The following is a 23,756-nucleotide window of genomic DNA, read 5'->3' as shown; positions in this document are numbered from 1 at the left end:
TCACTGGATCTTCACAACAACCCTGTGTTCCTCAGATGTGGAAACCCAGGTTCAGAAATCTTAGGGAACTTTCCCACAGTAACATTAATAGGTAGAAAATCTGGCTTTTGAACTATTTGTCACATTTTTTTCTTTCCAGCTCTGTGACATTCAGCTACTCAGGGGCATGCTTGTTTTCTTGTCCTCTGAGTGAAAAGAAATACAGGCCTGGAATTGGTACCCTTTTTATTTTTCAACAGCTTTACTGAGATATAATTCACATACTAGGCAATTTACTCATTTAAAGGGTACAAATCAATGGGGCTTCAGTATATTACAGTATTTTACAAATTGTTCTAAAATGTATAGAACATAAAATTTGCCATTTTAGCTGGTTGTTTTGTTTGTTTGTTTGTTTGTTTTTTGAGACACAGAGTCTTGCTCTGTTGCCCAGGCTGGAGTACAGTGTCACAATCTTGGCTCACTGCAACCTCCACTTCCCAGGTTCAATCAATTCTCATGCATCAGCCTCCTGAGTAGCTGGGATTAGAGGCATGCACCGCCACACCTGGATAATTTTTTGTATTTTTAGTAGAGACAGGGTTTCGCCACGTTGCCCAGGCTGGTCTCTAATTCCTGAGCTCAGGCAATGCTCCCGCCTAGGCTTCCCAAAGTGCTAGGATTACAGGCATGAGCCACTGTGCTTGGCCTCCATTTTAGCCATTTTAAGTGTACAATTCAGTGGCATTAATTACATTCACAATGTTGTGCAACAATCATTGCTATTTTCAAAGCTTTTTCATCACCGGATACAGAAACTCTGTGCTCATTAAGCATCGACTGTCCAATCTTTTCTCCCTTCAACTCTTGGAATCTCCCAGCCCCTGGAAACCTCAACTTTGTGGTGGAGCCATAATGGAAAACAGCTTAGCGGTTCCTCAGAAGCCTAAACATGGAATTACCATATGATCCAGCAATTCCATTTGTAGACATATACTCCAAGGAATTGAAAGCAGGGACTTGAGCAGATATTTGTACACCAATGTTGCAACATTATTCACAATAGCCAAAAGGTGGCTTGTTCTAATCCCAACCACATATAGAGGGCCTGAGACTCTGCTATACCATACTAGCTCTGCTTAATTCTATTTTATATATTGTTCTTCCAAGTTAGGTATTATTCGAGATAGAGACAGTTTAGCGAAGTACAATGTTTCTTTCTTTCTTTCTTTCTTTTTTTTTTTTGAGATGGAGTTTTGCTCTTGTCACCCAGGCTATAGTGCAGAGCAGTGGCGTGATCTTGGCCTTGCGAGTTCGAGCGATTATCCTGCCTCAGCCTCCTGAGTAGCTGGGATTATAGGTGCTTGCCACTATGACCAGCTAATTTTTGTGTTTTTAGTAGAGATGGGGTTTCATCATGTTGTCCAGGCTGGTCTCGAGCTTCTGACCTCTGGTGATCCACCCACTTCGGCCTCCCAAAGTGCTGGGATTACAGGCATGAGCCACCGCACCCGGCCAAAGAACAGTGTTTCTTAACCTTTTTGTTAGAAAATGATTGCTTCCCTAAGGAGTCTTTTAAACATTTTTGCCTTATCACTGTCCCATGAAATTTTATTACCAGAGATACACTATCTGTTCATGAGCGTGGCCCTTTGGGCAACCACAGACCGTTATAATATCTAATATCACCACCATTAGCACCACCGCTAGACCCAGTTTTTCACTCCCTTAGAGGTAATGTCACTCTAGTTGAGAGTGCATGGTGTAGAGGTTAAAAGCACCACATTAGGAGCCAGGTCTGCCTAGATTTTTGTCTGGCTCTGCCGCTTACCTGCTGTATGATCTTAGACTAGTTGCTTAGTCTCTCCATGTCTCAATTTCCTTATGTGTAGACTTGGGATGCTAAAAAGCAATACCTACTTCAAAGAGTTATTATGAGGATTAAATAGTTAATAATATAGGACAGCACCTGGCACTTGCAAAATGTTATACAAATGTTACTTATTATTATTGCTAACAGAGTTCTTTCATTTAAAAAAAAAATGGCTTAAAATCCACTGGACATTATGGGCACCAGATTCTCTCCTACTTCCCACCTTTTAGATGGTGTTTTCCCTTCCACCTTTGGATTGTGTTTTCAGTGATAATATGAATCATTATTCTGCATTTTAAATTGTTTTCTCTTCTCTCCCCATCCATTCATTTTTGTTTTGTCTCAACAATCACATTGCATAGGAGTCTGGACTTAGTGACTTTTAAGAAACGGCTTGAGTACTTTATGGTTTTCATAATAAGGTCATAGATATAGTCAGATATATAAGAATTTGGAATTGGGAATAAGGTTGATTTCAGTTAAAGAAGCTTATTTTATTTCATCTAAGGACTCTCTCTGCATGGGGAAATATAGGAAAAAGTAACTAGTCTTCTTGAGCACATTCAGCTGATCATCATTCATCATACAGGTCGTAGAAGACAAAATGTTTTTATTGAACCCAGGTTGTGTTCATTAACTACCTGCTCATAGGTCCACAGGCCCTTGTTTGTTTGTGTAAATCAGTCTGGTGTTTAATCACTGGTTAATTTGATTCTGTAGTGAATCAGATCTAAACCTCTGGCACCAAATCATTTATTTTTAAAGGCCTAAAGCCTGTTCACTCTATTTTGACTGCTTCAGAGGAGGTGAATGTATAATTTGACCAAGTAACTATGGGAAATTGCTATTGCATTAACTAAGAAATGTGAATAGTTTTAAAGGGGAAACTAAGTTTGCCTTGTGGAGAGGTGCAATAGAGTAGATGCCAGGGGCTAAAATTCCCCAGAGGTCACCTTCCTGCTGGTTAATCTCTCGTGCCTCCATAATATAAAAATGTTAATAATACCTACCTATGTGGTACTTGTAAGGGTGAAATGAATTGATACATGCAAAATGCTTAAAACTATGCTTGCCATAAAGTGGTAGTTAATAAATGGTATCTATTATTATATAAAAAGGTACAACCAGAGATAAAGAGGATATAGACAGCTTTGCTGGTGGTATTGCACTCTTACGACTTGTTTACTCTTGACTGAATTTTCTTTATCTTTGCAAAACAAAAGAGTAGCTAGCTAATGGAATCAAAGAGATAGGAAAGACCATCAATGTTTTATGAAGGCATCTTTCTTGCATTTTCAAGATTCAAAACAAATATTATTTTTGGGGGGATTCCTTCCCCAGTCTCTTTCAACGGAATTAGCCTCCTCTTTCTCTTGTAGAAATTTTACTGTTTTACAGAGTTCATGTTCTTGTGACTGCCTCTCTGCTGGATTGATACAGGTTTTATGAAGGCAGAGACCACATCCCACTGACATTAGGAACCTTTATTGCCTATAGTATTCAATAGCCTCTCAATGTTTTCTGAATTTCCTTTTCCAATTTCAGGGAAGCCAAAAGACCATTGTAGCTTTTACATTTCTAGGGTGTTCTTTGATTAGCCCAATGGACTCACAAGTCATGACGAAGCCTTGGACCTTTCTGGAAGCACTCACTGGGTTTGTTGGTACCATCAGTTGAAGCAGAGTTCACACCCTGACAGATTGAGGTAGGCTGAGGCACATCCTGAGGTCAAGACTGAATTGATCACCCTTCACTCAATGTGTTTCTTTCCTTGTGGACATTTAGCATCAGTTTTATGGACACCCTCAAAAGTCAGAAATACCAGGTTGGGAAGAAAGTCATGGGATGTTATCTTATGATGCCTTTCCAGTGCCAGCTAGAAATTGATATGCTGTGATTCCCAGGGGCACAAAAAGATGTCTTACTTTATGACAGTGTTTGATTCTGAAATTGAGCCCAGCAAGGGGAAATAAAATGACTTAGCATGAATTCCCCAATATTTAACATAGCTACATGTGGAAAATACTTGAAAAATGTCAGCAATCCAACAATCTAATTTGTATTTCATGGTATATGTAACCTTGTTGAAGAAGACTTCTTTACCATACATGGGATGACCAAAAGGTCATTTGAATTTTTAATCTGAAAATATTTGATCTGGTAATCAACATGTCTAATCAACATGTCTGTTTGATGCATATGTTAGAAGATGATGTTAAAAATCATTTCACTGGGCACCTGAGAAACGTAAAGTGTTATGTTGTCATTATTAGTCAGCTCAAGCTGCCATAATGAAATACCATAGACTAGATGGCTTGCACAACAAATATTATTTTCTCATGTCTCTAGAGGCTGATAGTCTGGGCGCCAGCATGGTCAGGGTCTAGTGAACGCTCTCTCTCTGACTTTCCTTTTCCTCGTGTCTTCAGAAAGAGAGCACTAAATGTCTGTTCTTATAAGGGCACTAATCCCATCGTGAAAGCATCACCCTCATGACCTCATCTAACCCTAATTATCTCCTAAGGGCACCATCTCTAAATACCAACATATTGTGAGGTAGGGCTTCCATATATGAATTTTGGGGGGACACAATTCAGTTCATAGCAGTTATCTAGGCATCTCCCTAGATTGTCTTACTGAAGCGGGATCATTGTCTGGGGTAAATACCCAAGGTTTGTTGCCTCATGCCAAGGAAATCAAGGACACGGACACATGTGGAGTGAGGTTAAGAGTGGAGGTTTAATAGGCAAGAGAAAGAGAAAAGAGAAATAGCTGTCTCTCCTGCAGAGAGAGAGAGTGGCACCAGAGTGGGAATTTCTGCCCAAGGCAAAGTGCATAGTGTTTTATAGACAGGCTTGATGAGATAGTGTCTGATTTACATAGGGCCAAAAGACTGGTTGAACCAGGAGTGGCATTTACATCACATTCAAGGAAGCTGGCCACCACACCTTAATATTTTATTATGCAAATAGGGTCTCTACCTGGCCATTGCCATGTTGCCTGCTCCCTACTGTGCATGTGGTTGACAAGGAAAGGAGAAAATGGAGCCGCCATGTTGGACAGGCCTAGGTTCCAGGTAGCCTTTTCCTGTTGGCACAGCTGCCAGCATTCACCCATGCAAGCTTCCAGCTTGCTTATCTATGTCTGCAGCTTGATTTTATGGGCTGCTGTTTGTTAGAAAATAAATTGATTTGGGGGCTGCTTTTCATAAAAAGGAAAATCTTACCAAGCACTTCCTTACCCTCACTATCTTCCTAAATAATTTCTTCTTAACTCCTATATCATCACTTCTCCCCTTCCCTGCCCAACCCTCCCCTCCCCTCCTCTCCCCTCCCTTCCTCTCCTCTTTCCTCCCCTCTCCTCCCCTCCCCTCCCCCTATTCTCCTCCCCTCTTCTTTATTCTTTCCCTTCCCTCCCTCCCTCATTCACCCTCTCCCTCCCTTCTTTCCTCCCTCCCTCCCTCTCTTTCTTCCTTTCATCTTTCTTCTTTCTCTCTGTTTCTCTCTCCTCTTGGCCCACTAATGCTCCCCGTGACAACATGCCTTAAGGCACAGACCTCCGTGGATTAAATCTGATAGATAGCTATGTTTTGCTTGGTTCAAAATGTTTGGAGAAAAGGATGAAGCCAATATTTAAAAAATAATGCTAAGATTTTCACCTTCTCTAAAAAGATCACAGACATAGCCCACAATTCCTGAGAGGCAATACAGACTGTGGAGTTGTGCTGCCTGAACTCCTCTCCTGGCAGTCCAGTTCTACTTCCTAGCTACGTGACCTTAGACAATTTACTGCATGTTTCTATGCCTCTAATTCCTCATCTGTAACATGAGGGTAATTCTAATATACACCTCATAGAGTGTGAATATTAAATGAGTTAATCCATGTAAAGCACTTAAAACTGCCTGGTACATAGAAAGTACTATATAAGCACTGTTTCTTATCACACCTTCCTGGTAATGTTTCACTAGAGCTCCAGTTTTCTACAGTCCACATTCTTCCTATTGTTTTTCTACCACTGGGGTTAAGTGTCAGTTTTTATTACCATTGGCCTTGCATCGTGTTTTTTCTCTTATAAGAGAGATCCATTCTGTTGTTCTTAGAGTAGTAAAATGAGAAAGGGGGGGGGAGAGAGAGAGAGAGAGAGAGGGCTTTATGCATTAAGAGAAATAAGACTTGATTTCTTTGGGGAAAGGACATGATTTGCATATATATATTTTTTTTACATGACTTCTGTACGTATTTGTGTTCCTAGGTTCTATAGGCATTTGGTTTTCCCCCCTTGCTTTAGGGAGGACGCTATAATTATAGAAAAACATGGAACATTGGATAAAGCACTAATTTCAGAATGAGAAGACTTTGATTCTATTCCCAGTGCAATGATTATCTGTGTTCCTTTGGGTAAGTTGGAAATTTTCTCTGGGTCTTTACTTTCTCATCTGAAAAAGAGAAGAATATATCTCATCCACCTCAATGTTTTTATTGTTTTTAATTTTAAAAGTATTTTTAGAGCAGTTCTAGGCTCATAGCAAAACCGAAAGCACAGAGATTGCCTATATACCTCCTGCTATTATCCATTATCAATATCCCTCACCTGAGCGGAATATTTGTTACAATTGATGAACCTTCACTGACATATTATAATTACACAAAGCCCAAAATATACATTTAGGGTTCACTCTTGGTGTTGTGTATGTTATGGGTTTGGACAAATATGTAATAACCTGAATCCACCATTATAGTATCATATAGAGTATTTTCACTGCCCTAAAACCTCACTAGATTTTTTAAAGTTCAAATCAGAGATAGATAGGCCCAATTAAAAAAAAAATCAGTTTGACACAAAGGGAAAGTAGTGATTATTCTAATATACCAACCAGTTAGCCAACACCTCTGTGTTTTTATAGCTCATGATCTCTGCAAAGTCAGTAGGTTCAAGTCTGATTAAATTGCTCTGCAAGTTATCTTACCAGTCCATGAAGAACTTGCCAAGAGCTATGCTTCTGTGTGGATATCTGCTTGCTCAACCTAGTTGCTCTTAGTTTTCAGGGGAGATGTCAGCACAGTTGACACAGCTATCAAGAAACAGGGTGGGGGCTTGGGTCATCTAAGTAGTATTTTCCCGGACCTGTATCTTGGGAAAGGCATCTGGAACATCTGCAAGCTCCTCTTGCAAAAAGAGGGGGTGGCCCAAGAGAAGCTACTCCAGAAGCATGCTTCTATGATATGGACAAAAGACCTGACTGTGTCAAGAACTTTAGAACCGATGGTTGGCTAAATGGTTTCTGGTCCAACTCCCTGAATGTATATGTGGGAAAAACCAAGGTCTTAAGAAGAAAAGTGACTTGCCCAGTGCCACAGTTAGCTAAATGAAAAAGCAAGAATAGAACTTGACTCTTAACTGTTGATCCAGTGTTCTTTGTCTAGTAGTTAGCGTGGAACAACTATCCTCTTTGGAGTCATAAGAACCTTGGTTGAAATTTTAGGTACTCTACATGTAGTATATGATGTCAGTCCATGGGATGGTTAGGAGTAATGTGATGAGAGGCATAGAGTGCTTGACCAAAAACATGTTCTCGAGAGCTGTTGATCTTCTTTCCTTTTTAAATGTACACAGGGAGTGGGGCATGCCTTTTAAACCCTCCTGAGTATATCCCTCCCTGGGTTCTTTTTCTAGGAAATCTTTATGGAAGAAGTCTGAGTAGATCGTACCATTTTATTAAGAGAATTCTTTGCATCTGCTTCTATCAGCTACCCAGGCCCTGCACTCTAATTTAATGATGATGATGCCAAATTTGAGTCTGTGTTTGTTCTGAACTCTTATGCAGATGGAGCCTGGTGATATGTGAAGAATCATTATGCCACATCAAGTTTCATTTTACAGTCCATAAGTATACCTTTTAAAACAAAAACAAACTATTGCACCATCCTGGGGAGGGATGTAAATCATGTATCTTTATTACCTCCAAAGACCACCAGAAAATGAGCTCTAATATTTCAAAAGCGACAAGCCATTTATATGAATGAATCGCAATTTAAGCCCCATTATACTCAAGATGATATATGCTGCAATGGGGCTTATAGATGTTTCTCTAATAATACTTAATAATAAAAACCTTAGGACTCTTTTACTCCTTTCTAATTCTATAGTCTCAAGCAATATGAGTAGAGGCCGTGTCAATCTGTGAGTTCCAGCTGGGAGCAAAATGCTTCTGCCTGTGTTGGGGCCTTGGGTCACTGGAGCCTAAAGTGTGAAAGTATAAGGATTTGACTTAAAAGAGCCAAGGAAGCAGTGATGCACGGAGCAGAATTGCCATTTTAACGGAGAATGTAATGCCAGAACAAATGTCATGAATGGTCTTGCACACGGATATAGAATTTAGAGATCTATTTGTTTCCATATACATCGTGATGCATCTAACATAATCATAGTCATAAACATCAGCTACAGCTAACATAATCATAGCATCAAAATGTTATCGAGTGCTAAAACTGGCACAGTGAGAACAATGACAACTTTGGGGTCATATTGTTTGGATTCAGACTCAGGTTTCTATGCTTACTGATTTTGTACTTGGGCAAGTGAAGTGACCTGATAATCTCTGAGCCTCAGTTTTGTGGCATGGAGATACCTACCACAAGTAGTCAAGATAAATGGAATGATGAGATGCTCCATATGAAATACCTAGCATAGTGCTTGATATTGAAAAAACAGCAGATATTTGTTGGGTATTTACCAATTGCCAGGGGCTGTTCCTAGTTTTCCTTTATAAGGTATGTACTATAGACTGTTAGAATATTGGTATCAGCCTGTGCCTAACAATGTGCTTTTAAAATAATTCATCCTTTCAGTAGATGTCAGGTTAACTGTGGTTCTTCCTAGCAAAGCTTTCTGGACTGATTCAGATTTTTAGCGTGAGCCTGGATTTGTGTATGTTCAACTTCCACTCTGAGATTCAGCCTCAGGCTTAGCCTCTTCTTGTCTCCTGGCTTCTGGATGAATATGACCATTGCTCAAGATAGCTGCTTCAGGAGAGCACTCTTGCCACCTGGGCAAAGGTCAGACTGCATTACAAGCCTGTGGGTAGCATACTCATAGCTTTGGTCCAACTCAGTTTCTCTCTTTAAATGTCCATTTGTTCTTTCATTAGGGACTTACAATTTTTGTTTTGTAGTTATTCAATACCCTTCAGAGCCTTTTTTCTGTGAACAAAAAGCAGCATTTGTCCTAGGCTCATTTATAAAATCTCAATTGTTCACTGTTTCTGAAGATTGTTTTCTCAGGATAGCCCAGCTCTCTAAAGATGTTAATTCTTTTTTGACTCTGTTTACAATCAGATTTGCTTTTGAAACACCCTTAAATCCTACTGAAAGTGTCTTCTGGGTTGTGTGTTTCCCTGAGGATGCAGAGGCAATCTTTTGGCAAACGTGTTGCCATTCCATCCCCTGTTCCCATCCCCAAACCATGAGAGTTGCCAATTCCTTTCTTTCTTTTATCTTCTTGTCTCAAGAGAGTCAGCTGGATTACTCCACTTCACTTTCTCTCTCCTTTCCCCACCATTTTTACCATAAGATAGCTTTTATATCTGGTGGTTACATGACAAAGAATAAGCAACGAAGGCAAGATTGTGACAGTTTAATTTTCTGGTACATTCATCAACTTTTCATCTTTATTACGGTGCTTTTTCTGGACTAGTACCAGGAAATTATTAGATATACAAGAGCTGAAATTACTAATGGTATAAACTGAAAACAAAACTTACTCAAAAACACATCAGCAGAGCAGCAGGGATGTGTGGGCACGGGGTCTCAATGATATGTAGAGAGCAAGGGTTGGATTAAATCCATGTGAAATATTCTCACTGGGGTTTTCTAACCATCCCTTGTCTGATTTTTGAAAATATTTTTATTCAGGGCCTTGGAGTCTTATGAAACAAGGAAATAGCTTGGCTAGTTTGATTCAAAATAAGCTGTTATAGCCAAGTAACTCCTTTAAATCTAGATGAGGCGGAGGCCTCTCAGCAGCTTGGTGACATCCTAAGGGAAATGAGCCAGGAGGTTTCTCTGGGAGATGTTGACAAGGGTTCATGACAGGGAAACATTCATTGCAGTCAGGAGGCTAGTTGGCAGCTGTGGCCCATGGGCTGAAGATTGAATTGCCTCTAAGGCAAGTCCTGACTAGTTTCTCATCTTAAAGGATGGCTGGGCATCCCAGCAGAGTGAGATGGAGTTCAGTGTGGCTGTATCTGTGTGAGTAAAATACCAACATGATTTAGCCTTCAGCGTGCCCTGCTCCAATCAATTCTCTTCACTACAGCCAGAGTGATATTTTAAAAACAGAGAAATTGAATTGTGTTACTACCCTGATGAAAGTCTGAGCTCCTTCACATGGCCCGCAAGGCCTGGCAGAATCTAAAACTGGTAATATTTTATGAACAGCACACTAATGTCCACACAGGATCTGGCCCAAGCTTATTTTTCCAGTTTCATTTCAAATAGGCAAAGCTCCTTTTTGTAACGAAGTCTTCTCAAACATTCTTTTCTGTCTAGTAGGTTATTCCTCTTCCCTGGGCCTGTTTCACTTCTGTTTCATGTCTCAGATGAACCATCACTATCATAGAGAATCCTTCTCTTACTCTCTCAGAGTAGGTCAGATTCCCCTTGTTGAAAGATCTCACATCCTTGGTAGAATTTATTACACATTTCACTCAATGCCTTGCCCATCTGTGAGGTCTGTGTGGCATTTTGTTCATCACTCTGCCTCTGGGCTTAGTAGAAGGCTAACTAATGTTCTTTGAATGTACATGACTAAATGATTCTTTCCATTTCTAACTCGACAGATGAAAACTTTAGCCTCTATAGTTTCCCTGCCTTCATTCTCTACCTGATGAATTCTTGTTCATCTTTCAAGATGAAGCTTAATGATATCCTTTTTTGAGATAACTTTTATAGTCATTCTCTGCACCAGTCAGGGAAGGCATGGTGGCTTAAGTCAACAAAGGCATATTTCTAGCTCATGCAACATGTATATGGTGCTTGCCTGGTGGCTTGCTCCTCACTTGGGGGCCCAGGTTGAAAGAGTCTCCTTGTCTTTACTTCTATAGGTTACAAGGCAGAAACAAGAAAATGTGGTAAACTGGATGCTGGCTCTTAATCTTTCCACTTAGAAGTGATTTGCTTCCACTTAGATTTCATGATCAATCATGAGATTAATTTAAACCATGCTTAAATTTGAAAAGGATGGGGAAATACAATTGTGCTATGTGCCCAGAGAGAGGAAAACTGATGATATTTTATAACATCACACTAATGTCAAGCAGCTCTCTCTATTACCTGGGTTTTCTTCTTGTTTCCAACCTCTCACTTGTTATGCCTGTTTTCACCTGGCCTTTCATAGTCCTACCAAAGACCTTATAAGCAACGATAACTAAATCACTTCCAAAATCTTAATGTCACCACACTACTCTATGACTCCTTCTTTTAGTTTTCCAGCTCTTGGACTCCAGTGGTCTGACTGTAATAATTCCTTGCCTTCATCAGGATTCTTGGTACAAGTTGAGTTCCCCAGGAAGCAACCTCTGAGATAGTGATTGGCCTGCAGGAAGTTGATTGCCTGAATTATTTCACTGATTTCTGGTGTTTTGTTCTTATTTATTAGTTATGAAAGTCTTGCTAACTGTGGGTCTCCTTCTCAGATCTCAATGACCTCACAATAACTTTTATTTATAGGCTGTCAGATCTTTAACTCTGAAAACAATCTGATGTTATTTCAATGTATTTTATTCGGAAATAAATCAACTTACTTTTCTTTTAAAATAAATAGATTGATGAGTTTCCTAGTGACTCAATGTAGCCATTTTTATCCTCAGCTTCTATACGTTAATAATATTAAAGCTCCAATGATTATTGTAATAGAAATACTATATTTGACTAATCACCATTTTCAAGAAGCTTTCATGAAGTAAATCATAGTAAATAACTTCTGAATTCAAATCCCAGGTCTAGCATGTTCTAACAGGATGACTTTGTGCCAGATATTTAACTTCTCTAAGCCTCAGTTTTCTAGACTATAAAATGGGAGTAGTGTTTGTATTTTGCTCATGGGATTGCATAAGGATTGAATTAGATAATGTCTTTACAGATCCAAAACATTGGGTTCAGACTTGACCATTGGAATAAAATGATGAGGATACTGGGACCCAGAGTAGTTGAATGCAAGTCATAGGCTATTAATCAGCAGAACCACAACTAGAGCTCACATTTTCTATCTTGGATTCCCATGATGTACTCATATCCTTCTTTCTCTAACCATCACACACAAGCAGTCTGAGTAAAAGGGAACATAAATCTATGTTTGAAAACAATTTCCAGAAAAGGCTAAACTCTGTGTTTAAGGCTGTAGGTTATTTTAATCCCTATCATGAACTTTTATGAGAAAGCAGGTGATGCTCTGAACTCCATCCCAAAAAGAACAAGATCTTTTGTTGAATCAGCTCATTATTCTATCACATGGGGAGGAGCCCCAGGTCAAAGGATGAGAGACATTAATTTGCATCAGGCAACAGCAGTTGTCTGTATTCATAGTACAACATGGGAGAAACTCGCTACACCATCATTTTGTAGCATATGGATTGAAGCATGTCTTAGTGAGACATACAAGCAGAGAAGGACTGGATTCCCTTGATCCCTCTGATAAAAGCTACACCATGTACTGTGGACACCTAATAAATATTCATTGATATCAACTTCGTGGACACAGAACTCCTTGAATTTGGACATTTAAAAAGAGTATTCTCCCTGGTAAGAAACTAATAGTTGTAAATTCAGTCTTCATACTTCTTGGACTCTTACCTGTTTTGTCTCACCATGCATCGTTCTAGAAACACTTTCAGCTCAGGATGGGATCTAATGCACCAAGCTGAATTTTCACCTAAGCTTTTGTGTTTAATGCATGTTACTTTTTCTCTTGGCTTCAGTGGACATTCACCTTTTGTAATTTATCTGCAAAATGATTACACTCTTGTTCCATTATTTTACTAACCATGATCTTAATTTTCTTTTCCTTCAGATATTGATGAGTGTGCAGCTAAGATGCATTACTGTCATGCCAATACTGTGTGTGTCAACCTTCCTGGGTTATATCGCTGTGACTGTGTCCCAGGATACATTCGTGTGGATGACTTCTCTTGTACAGGTGAGCTTTAAGAAGCAGTGTTGTTTTTCTAATTCATCCATTCTCTGTACCATGTCTGTGTTGTTACATTTAATTCTGAGTGCACAAAGTGCTATTTTTACCTAAATAGTTCTTCTCTTTATTATTTCACCCCCACCATTTGAGAAAAAAGCAATAATAAAAAAATTGTCAGCATAATTGATTTCCACTCCCAATATTTCTGCCTGTGTGTGTGTGCTCGCATACACGGGTATGTGATTTGAAACTGAAGTCTCAGTTGCCTATGGTAACACTGAGGGAGTTAGATATACTAGTTCTAAAAATAGAAAGTCTCAATTATTTTCATTTCATCATGATGAGATGTTTTTGTAGATAAGAAAATGTACTTTGTTCCCACTGGGAAAGACAAGGATGAAATTTAAGGAAGTGACAGGGAGCACTTGGTGGTCAAAGTTTAGGTTTATGGGAGCCAGTCAAAACTATATTTAATTAATATATGCTTATTGTCTGTGTCCCGCTTCTTCCTATATCCCTTAGCACTAAAGTGGTCACTGACTCTGTTGGAGTAGTGCTGGTTTTATGGGGCATTTGGTTTGGCTTTCCAATATATTTTCAATCATGTGCATACAGACATGAATAGTAAATTGGATAAGGGTGGTGGAAGATTCCAAGTCTTTCTTCTCTTGGACCAAATGTGTTTAAATACCCAATCTGCAAGTTATAAGCAAAGGGTCCCTTGAACCCAACGTTTCAATCATGTTGTAACTTTTGGGCATCTTTCTCTTTGTTCCAATCGCATTGGCATATAAAAACTGGATTGTTTACCCAGAATATAATACTGCTATTTTTAAATGTACTTTTTTTTCCTGAATGACCTTTTCAGAAGTGCAAAAAGTCACAGAAGTTAAGGGCACATGTTAGTGTGTCCAAATTTCTTTGCCAGTGATGTATATTTGTAAGTTACCATTCTTTGGGTGAAGGACTGGAGAGTTGAGATTGATGCAGGTTTCTGAGGACCACATAAGGTCAAATCTCATTTATCTGTCTTTTACATATTATAATTAATATTCCTAGGAAAGGAAGAGAGAGACTGCATAAACATAGTGTGCTAGGATTTCAGTGTTTTAAAGGATCAAAATTTTTTGGATCAATAAACAAACACTTTCTAAAAAGCTGTAAAGTTACAGGGCCTATCACTCTGTTCTTAATAGTAAATGCAGCTCTTAACTTCTTTTAACCCTATTAGAAGAAGCTAGTGAATGTCCTCCTAGCCCAAGAGCACCACATTATGCAACTCAATAAACATTAATTAAGGCCCTGCTGTGTGGAAGACCTTGTTGAAATTCTATCAGAATACTTGTCTGTGCTCGGATTTCCTCACTGAGGAAAGAAGGCAAGAGCTGGCACTTGTCGAATGCCTTAATAGGACAGGTGCTGTGTCTGGTGGTTTATATATGGAACAAGATGGAAAATGTATTATCTTAAGAACTAGCTCCAGAATTACTTTTAGAAAGGGAAATACATTGTTTGGAATAAAAGGTAACGGTGCGGGTATCAGTGGGCACCCAAGGGCCCTTCTCCCTCCTACACAGAAAAGAGTAAATAATACCTCTGCAGGAAAAGTCTACATCAAACACACACACACACACTTTTTTTTGTTTTGTTGTGTGTGTGCCTAAGAGGGAACACAAAAGACAGAACAAAAGAGAGAAAGAAAGGAGGGGAGAGGAACCAGTCGGAGAGCAGAAGGCTCGGTGCTGTGGAGGACAGAGGGCTGGTGAAAACCATGCAATAGTAGGATAGCTGAAAGGATTTTTAAGAGAAGAAATATTTTATGTGAGGTTTTTTTATTGCTTTGCCATACAGTATGCTATGTGAGTTTTCCTCATTACCCTCAAATCTTCAATAAAGTCTTCCCACCCTGAATGCCTCATGAGAACTGCCCTCCCTCTCCTGTTAGAATGTAAGTTAACATGGTGGACAACAGAAAGGATACCAGTGCGATTAGGATGTGGGGACCACAGAGGTAACCGTTATTGAGTAACCATTGTTACAGTTCTTTCTGCTGCCCTCACCAACATACACTTATTAATACACACACACATCATTATCATCACTGCCTCCTCTCAGGAATTTCAGAAATCTTGTTGGGGACTGTGGACTTTCATAGGTCATAAAATAGGTGAGGATTTTTTTTCTTTAAAAAGCCTTCTTTTGATCCCAGATTCCTTTCAACCTGCTGCCCTATTTTTCTGCTTTTCCTCACAACAAAACTTCTTAATTTGCCTGTGGTTATTGTCCTCACCTTACATTTATTCAGCTCACATATGCTCCTCACTTCTCTCCAGTCAGACTTCCATACTCACCGTTGTGCAGAGGCTACATTTATCAAGGTCATATATGAACTCTGCTAAATCCAATGTTCTTATCTCAGCAGCATTTAGCAGGGCTGACCACACCTTGCTCTTTAAAGCACACTTTTTTCCTTGGCTTTTGTGCCATCCTATTTCCTGGTTTTCCCTCTTTGTCACTTGTCACTCCTGCCCAGTGTCCCCAGCTATTCTTCTGCTGCTGACATCTGAAAGGTTACAGTACCCGCGGGTTCTGCCCTGGTCCCTTCCCCTGCTTACCTATAGGTTCTTTTTAGATGCCTTCATCAATCTTAGACCTTTAATATTATCTTTATGTCAACAATTCCTAAATTTATTGCTCCAGTTCCAGTCTTTTTCCTGAACTTCTGAATTATATATTCAACTTGACATATTCACATAGATGCTTAGTAGGAATTTCATGCTTAACATGGATAAGACAGAACTTGATTTCTTTCCACTTCTGCAAACCTCCTTTTCTCCCAATTTCTCCCATTCCAGCAGAAGCACCATCTACCCAATTTTTCTAACCAAAAATTTAGAAATAACTCCTTCCTCTCCCGAGGGGTTACACTTGATCACCCCTCCACTTTCAATCCATGCTTTTGTCTTGTTGATGCTACCCTTTACATCTTGTCCTAAGTCTGTCCACTTCTGTCTAAATCCCCTATTAACATCTTATCCCCTATTAACAGCCCTGGCCATCACATTTGACTTTCTGCTCCAGTCTTGTTACACCGTAACCCATTCTTCACATAGCAGACAGAGCAATTTTTTTTTTTTTAAAAAAGAGAAGTCATACAATTGTACTTAAAACTTTGATCTAGTGTCTCATTACATGGAAATCAAATCCCTATTTCTTATTTCAATGTATAACCCTATGTGGTTTTCCTTCTTTCCCTTCTGTCTTGTACCCTTTCTTTCCCTGTCCATTATGACATGGCCATTCTGACCTTTGTCTTTTTCTCCATGTAACAAGCTTTTTTTCTGTTTGTTAAGACCTTTGCATGAACTCTTGCCCTTTTATAGAAGTCTTTTTTCTCTTCGTATTTGTGTATTGAGCTCTCTTGTCATTTACCTCTTAGCCTAAGCCTCAGAGAGGCTTTCCATGGTCAATATAAATAGCCACTCTGTTTTTTCTGTCATACCACCTGATTTTAATTCTCTGAGTAATGCATATTATTATCTGGAATTCTCTTATTTATAAATGATTCTTTTATTTGTCTCTTTCCACTAGAACGTAAACTCTGAGAGCAGGGAACTTTTTCCTTTTGTTCTCTACTATACCTTGACTACAGAGAATATTACCTGGCAAAAAGCAGTGCTCAGTAAATATTTGTTCAATGAAATAATGCATAAAGCTACTTGACTTTGGGCAAATTCTTCACTTTTGAAAATCTCATTTATAAAATATTGCTCACATCTGTCTTACCCACAGGTTATAGTGAACGTCAACTAATATATGTGAAAGTATTTATCATAGCACTTTTAACAGTAAGGATAGGATGTTCTGTAGGATGTTCTGTAGGATGTTCAGAACATTCTGTAGGATGCTCTAAATATAAGTAACTTAAGATAAATTTTATTTTTTGCTTATGCTATTTGTCTATCCCTGATCAACAGAGATGTTCTGCATATCATACTCACTTTGGGATGCCAGCTGTTGGAATGGTCACTGTGGTGAACATTTCCAGTCACCAAGACAGGGAAAAGAGATCCTGCAGGCCCTCCATCAGCCATTAAATGTACTGACCAAGAAGTGACACAAATCATGTCTACTTACAACTCATTGATTAGAACTAGTCACTAGTTCCATCCAACCACAAAGGGATGAGAAAATACTGTCCTACCTCATGCCTGGAATGGTAGAGAACCAGAAATATTTGGCAAATGGTACCCATGCCTACTATAGTGAGTGATACTAACACATTGCCAACAAATATAGTTTATTTTGACATGAGTAGCTGTTGATTAGGATAACCTTTTTTCAACAGCAGTTCATAAGCTATGTAGGTATTCTCAAAAAGTATGGGCACATTGTATTAAGTGCTATGATAGAAATGCAAGCAAAATACATTGAAAAATGGCTCTTGATTGTCAAGATGAAGTGTTTGAAATGTTTTCTTAAAGCCATGGGGGGCTGTGGGAATTGACTGAGGCATGCTAGCATGCAATGGCTAGATTATGTTAGGGATTTACAATGAGAAGTATGGATGGGAGATAGGAGAGAGGAGAGCCTCTAGGACAGATTCAAGGACCTTCATTAGACACTAGACACTACATAGTAAGCTCGAGTCTTTGGAATGCTGACATTTACTTTGTGTCGTGAAAATAAGCCTGTTAGACAAAATGGGCTCTGTACTCTCCAAGATATGTTATGTCCCCACCCATAATCTCTGCCATTTTTTTATTGGCAAAGAAGACTTCTTTCCCTAAGTGGTCATTTGCCTGTGGAATAGATGAGGTGTATGACAGATATCTGCCACCATAAAATGTCTGTTCAGATGTTTCATTGCCAGATGATAATTTACCTGGAGAAGTTGACAGGCCTAAAGGCATTCCTTTATTTGACTCAGGATTCTGATATAGCATTTCCATTATTGACATTCTTTATTTCCAAAGACCATTCTAGTCTCTTCTCAAATCAATCAGTACCTGCTGACACTGTTCAGTTGGTTTTATAACCATGTCAAGGTCATATTTTTTCCTTTCTTTTGCTGTTTTATATCATTTAGCTATGCTACTTACTTTTTAGAAATCAGTAGTCATACTGAAAAATTCTATTAAACCAAAAATCGGGAGCCTAAACTTAAAGAAGATATATCAGCTTTGGTGATTCATTGATTTATTGGATGATTAATTAATTAATTATTTAACTATGTATGAAATATTCAGTTAGTATCTGTCACAAGTGTTATAAAAGATAGCCACCAAGATTATTAAAAAATAATGTCTGACCAAGGGAGTTCATGGTTCGTTAATTAGGCAGTGTCTTCAAATGAAAAAACTCAAGTGTTCATTCACGATCAAAATGTCGTTTGCCAAATCAGTCCTTCTTTGAAATCTTAGTAGTTTAGTTCAGTATTAGATGTTTAACCCTGTTAAACAAGTTTTTACTACTTGACAAGTTTTAAAGAAGGAAAACCAAAAGAGTCTTTCCCAATTCTGTGCTGACAGCCATGGTCCTTTCAGAAGTCTACACCTGAGACAGTGGATGCTAAGCATGATGGAGGAGAAAGGCAATACATTACACAGAACAGGAAATTTTAGCTCTTACCCAACTTTTTTCGTACTAAAAGTTGAAAAAAAAAAAAAAAGGATTATATGTATGGAATAATAAAGCTCTAAGAGTTCAACATTGAGAATAATTATCTAGAGCTTAAAAGTGTGCTGTAACGTAATCATTACCCCCCTGGGGACTGGGGTTTTGCTGACATGACTGTGTGTTATATATGGACCTCTGTACTTTTTTATAGGAAAGTCTCCCTTGGCCTTTGGAAGGGTGAAATCTAAAACATTTGGCCTCTGACACTTGGGGGAGTTTTTGGCCTTGGAATTTTTGTGCGAATTGAAATTGCTTTGTCTCTTGTAAGAGATCCTTGAGTTGCTCTTGCTCTTCTGTGAATTTTGAAACTGAAGGAGTTCCCTGAAATGGAGGTGTTACAGGGAGGAGGGGTTTTTCTCTCCCCCATATGCTTTTGGGTTTTGGAATAGTCAACCCACTTGATTTATTGGCCTCTGACTTTCATTTATCCCCAACTAAACTCCCCGTGTTTTTGGCTGTTTGATAAGACATTATCATTAGATACGCAGGCAGTTTTAAAGGAGGATATTTGTGATTTACAATAGCATGCAGCGATAAGACAGATACTTGACAGTAATGGGTAAGCATTCATTTTTATGCCAAAAGCTTCCCATGAAGGTAAGAAATAAAGGGAACAAGTGAGATAACAAATATCCCATGTGATCTCTATTACCTTGCTAAAAGGATTTTTATTTTCTTGATATTGGCATGGAAGAAACCTTAAAGGAAGTTTATGTTTGAAATAGTCAGAGAAAACTTAAAGACTTAGATATAATAGCCTATTAATTTAATGGTTTGAATTAAGTACACTATAATGAAAAGAGGTTAGACAACAGTTTAAATGCCTTAAAAGTAATAGTTAGTTGTTAGGAATGTCAGGCTAGGTCTCTGGAATATGCTTTACTCCCATGATGAACTATACAAATATTTTTGATGAAATTTTATTATTATTTTGATCAATTATATTGATGAAATAGAGAATATTTTCAAATATGATATATCTGATTTTTTCACATTTAGCGGAGCCACATGAAATGGAACTAAAACAGAACGTTCTCCAACCTGATTGAGCAAAATGGTAAATTTTCCACCGAGCATCATTATCTTTCAAGCCTATACCATGTACTTGTGTCAGAATGCTTGTCCTTGTTTACCATTGGTTGTCTGGCAGCATTAAGGGACAAGTTACAGGACAATTGCTTGGCTTTCAGTCTCAGAAGAGGTGATACATTTATAAGAATGAACAGGTCGCAGGCCTCTAGATTATTTTACTTTAGTAAAAATATGCTATATGAAATGCTTTATAGAATGAAAGCTACTTTTTGCTTGTTAAAAATAACTAGAAACTATTTATTGATATATTGAACAAGAAAAGTCAAAATAAAGCACGTATTGCTACTTTTGCATATTTCAAAACCAACCTAGAAGGTCTGATGATAGTTATTCATCTATTGTTTTGATTTGTATGGCTGGAATTTCTCTCTTTTTTTCTTCCTTTCATTTAAATAGATAATTGGCTCTGTTACCTTCCTTCCCTGCGCCCTCAGCGGAGGAATGCTACTGTACCAAAAGCAGGATTCCCAAATCCTAATTCTTTAGGGCAGAGATTCTCAGTTCTCACCTCAGGGTAGAATCATTTGGAATCTGGGATCTGTCCCTAGAGATTTTGATTTTGGCCTGGTCTGGGGTTGGGACCCAGCTTTGGTGGGCTTGTTTAAAAGTAATTCTAATGTCCATTCAAGGTCAGGAGCCACTGCTTTAGCATAGAACAGAAGAACAGAGAGGGTTGGAGTATGGAGAGAATATCAGAGGGAAATGGGAAGGGAGATGAATTGCCCACTGTATTTTGTAAACGAGAAAAAAGATTCCGTTGAACTGGTGGTGAGAAATGTGGAGTTCAGGAAGTCATGAAGCAGGGACTTGGATGGTTCCTGGAGGAAGGGTCCTGCTTCCAAAGCTGCACTTCCGAGATGTATAAGTCACTGGATAGACAATGGCTGTGAGGTACCTCTGTAGATGGGGCCTCGTGGGAAGATGCTGAATCTTTAACTATGACGTTGCTGCTGCAGTGCCTGAAAGAGCCCTAAAGTCAAATGGAGCACATCCATGGTGACCTTTGTGTTCCATGGGCTGAGGACTAGGCTGCTGCTTCTGGGCCAATGCCTTGGTTATTGGAGGTCCTCTAGAGTCATGATAGAGCCTAATAGAAGTGGGGAACACTTAAAATGACTGAGACATTTCATTGACCCCACTATCTCAGAAGAATAGGAGCTCACAACCATTCAAGTTGAATTGAAGAAATTATAGAAACTTTCATCACTTGTACAAACACTTTTGTGACTGGACTTCTCAACCTATCACATATACAAAAAATGAAGTCAATAAAAGAACAAAACAGAAAAAAAATTAAGAGGTCCCTCTAAAGAGGGACTGTAGTTTAAAAATTCATGGAAAGTTTGTTTTTCCATACCAATTTTAGTTTTCTATATGTGGTACTGGAAAAGCCAAAGACCACATATTTATTTCATTTAGTGATAGTAGTATTAAAATAATGTTAGGGTTTATTAAATCCAGCACATATATCTTAGGGAGACTATCAAAGCTCATTTACCTTGAAATTTCATGATGAAAATAAGTCTGAAAGACATGTCCAGTGTTTGATTGTTTTGTTGGGTTTAAGTGGGAGTTCCTTTTTATTCCTGCATGTGTTATAAAGGACCTGAACCACTTTGGCTGTTGCAGAACAACCAGGATCAATGATGGAGCTTGCCCCTAGGGTGTTTGTGAACAAACCTATTAAGTACTGTGTTGCCCTTGACCCAAATTCATCATAAAAGCCTTGTTAATATTTCTGTACACTCTATTGTTAGATTTATGCATTCAGAATCACAATAAGGCTTTCTCGTAAAGAAGGAGTTTGATTAAGGATGCTTTAGCGCTTACAAAATTGTTGAGGCCGGTCTTGCAGCTTCACTCTATCCACATTCAGGTCATACAATGAATGGACATTTCTCTTTAACAACCAGAGTTTTATCTTTTATTCTTTATTTCTATCTTAAAGACATGGTACATGCATATCTGTCTGTCTGTCTATCTATCTATCTATCTATCTATCTATCTATCTATCTATCTATCTATCTATCTATCTATCTATCTATCTAATCTATCTGCTGTCATTATTTCCATAGTTTTTAGAAGTATAATGAAGTGTCTTAAGATTTTGTTTTCTTTTGCTAAGATAATTGGGAATATATACTAACTATTCTTTGGCCAAAATGAAAGTTATAAATTCTCATGGTTAAAGTCTAGTGTATAAATTCTACTGGTTGCAAGCTTTGAGTATGTCACTTATTTACTTTGTGAATCAGAAAGCCATTTAAATTCTCTGCTTCTTCATCAGTATTCACTGTACATCCTCACAGAGTTGTTAAAGGATAAAGTGACACAGTGTATGTATATCAGTTTGAGTGAGTTTAGCTGAAAGAATGAAAAAAAAAAAAAAAACCCAGAATAACATCAAATGACTCAACTGGCTTAAATGACAAATTCTTATATAACGCAATGACTGTGGGTACAGTTTTTTTGTTTTTTTGTTTTTTTGTTTTTTCAGAATTAGTTAATTCAGCTGCTCCATGAAATCCTCAGAGACACAGATTCTTTCTAACTTTTTACTTGGTTATTTTCAGCATGATAGTTTTGGAACTTGATCTAGGTCCCCTCAAGGTCTCAAAATGGGGAAGTTACTCCAAGCATTAAATCCTGACTTAACCATGTCCCAAAGTCAGAAGGGGAAAGAGATTTCCCTTTTCACAGCCCCTTTTTAAAAATAAGAATAACTTTATTAAAAACCTTATCCCAACAGATTAGTTTTCATGTCTCTTTAACAAAAATAATTTGACCTACCTATTCATAAAATATACCTTAGAAAGATAAATAGAATCAAGATTTATTGCCTGAGGCTTGGGCAGATCCCAGCTTCTTTTGTAGTACTTGGATAACTTACATCTAAACAAAATGTGGGTTCCTTTTTCAAGGAAGATGTGTGTGCCTGCGTGTGTATGTGTGTGTTTGTGTGTGTGTAGATCCACAATTGTTAGAGTATATTAACAGCTTTGAAAACATGTTTCAAGCTTAGGATTAATCAAAAGAAATGCAAATTAAAATGAAAATTAGAGAGCAGTTATACTAAATTTATGTATGTGACTATCTGTGTAGATATATAGATACACATATATAGATAGACATATATGTCAGTCACCCTTTTCTGGAGAAGGATCGGGAAATTGGCACTATCATACATCACTGATGGGAATGTAAATTGATACAACCTTTCCTGAGGTTAATTTGACAGCGTGTATCCAAAGGCCTAGAAATGTTTGTTTATAGTAACTTATCCTAAGAAAACAATCAGTCACAATTATTTATGTAAGAAAATTTTCGTTGTGGCCATTTATTCCATTTATTATTTGTAAGAAAAAAACTGGAAGCAGCCTAAATATGAACTAATGAAAATTCAATTAAATAAATGACAATCTATCCATATAGTAGAATATAATGCATATCAAAATAATGTTTAAAAGAATATGTGTCAATGGAAAAGTCTCATCATATAATAAGATTTAAGCAAGTATGTGTTTTATTTTCCAATTCAAATAGTAAATAAAAAATATGTATGAATACATATGCACATACACATGCAAGCACAGACACATAGAAACACAGACAGGAAATATCCTCACACTCCTTCCCAAATAAACAGGGAACAGAGGGTATCTCTGAGTGAATGATTAAACACGATACTTTTTCTTTATACTCTCTATATTTTCCGAATTTTCTGTAGAAAGAAATATAAGGCAGTGAACCTATATACATATTATTATGAAAAAAGTGTTATCAAAGTATTAGAAAGCAGAAAATGCTAGACAAAGGTGACACTGAGTTTTTTTTTCCCCAAAGTCTCCTAAATGTTACCTCACTAAATTAAAAAAAATATATATTTATGACCTGGTAGGGATAATGTCTTTCATCTTTTGTGACATATAGTTCTGAACTAAAACGATT

General features: G+C 38.0%; 1 protein-coding gene across 4 annotated transcripts in view; it reads left to right on the top strand.

Moving 5' to 3' along the window:
- The window catches only part of NELL1 (neural EGFL like 1), a 934,168-nt gene that overhangs the window by 445,088 nt on the left and 465,324 nt on the right, over positions 1 to 23,756 (top strand). For all 4 annotated transcript variants that reach the window (XM_025356163.1, XM_025356162.1, XM_025356161.1 and 1 more), the window contains one exon: positions 12,918 to 13,043. In XM_025356163.1, the coding sequence (XP_025211948.1) occupies positions 12,918 to 13,043 (126 nt within the window). The remainder of the gene's footprint in view (positions 1 to 12,917; positions 13,044 to 23,756) is intronic.

Source organism: Theropithecus gelada, chromosome 14 (genome assembly GCF_003255815.1).
Source record: "Theropithecus gelada isolate Dixy chromosome 14, Tgel_1.0, whole genome shotgun sequence".
Lineage (NCBI taxonomy): Eukaryota > Metazoa > Chordata > Mammalia > Primates > Cercopithecidae > Theropithecus > Theropithecus gelada.
Note: the sequence above shows the minus strand (reverse complement) of the source record. Positions and strands in the feature narration are given on the sequence as shown.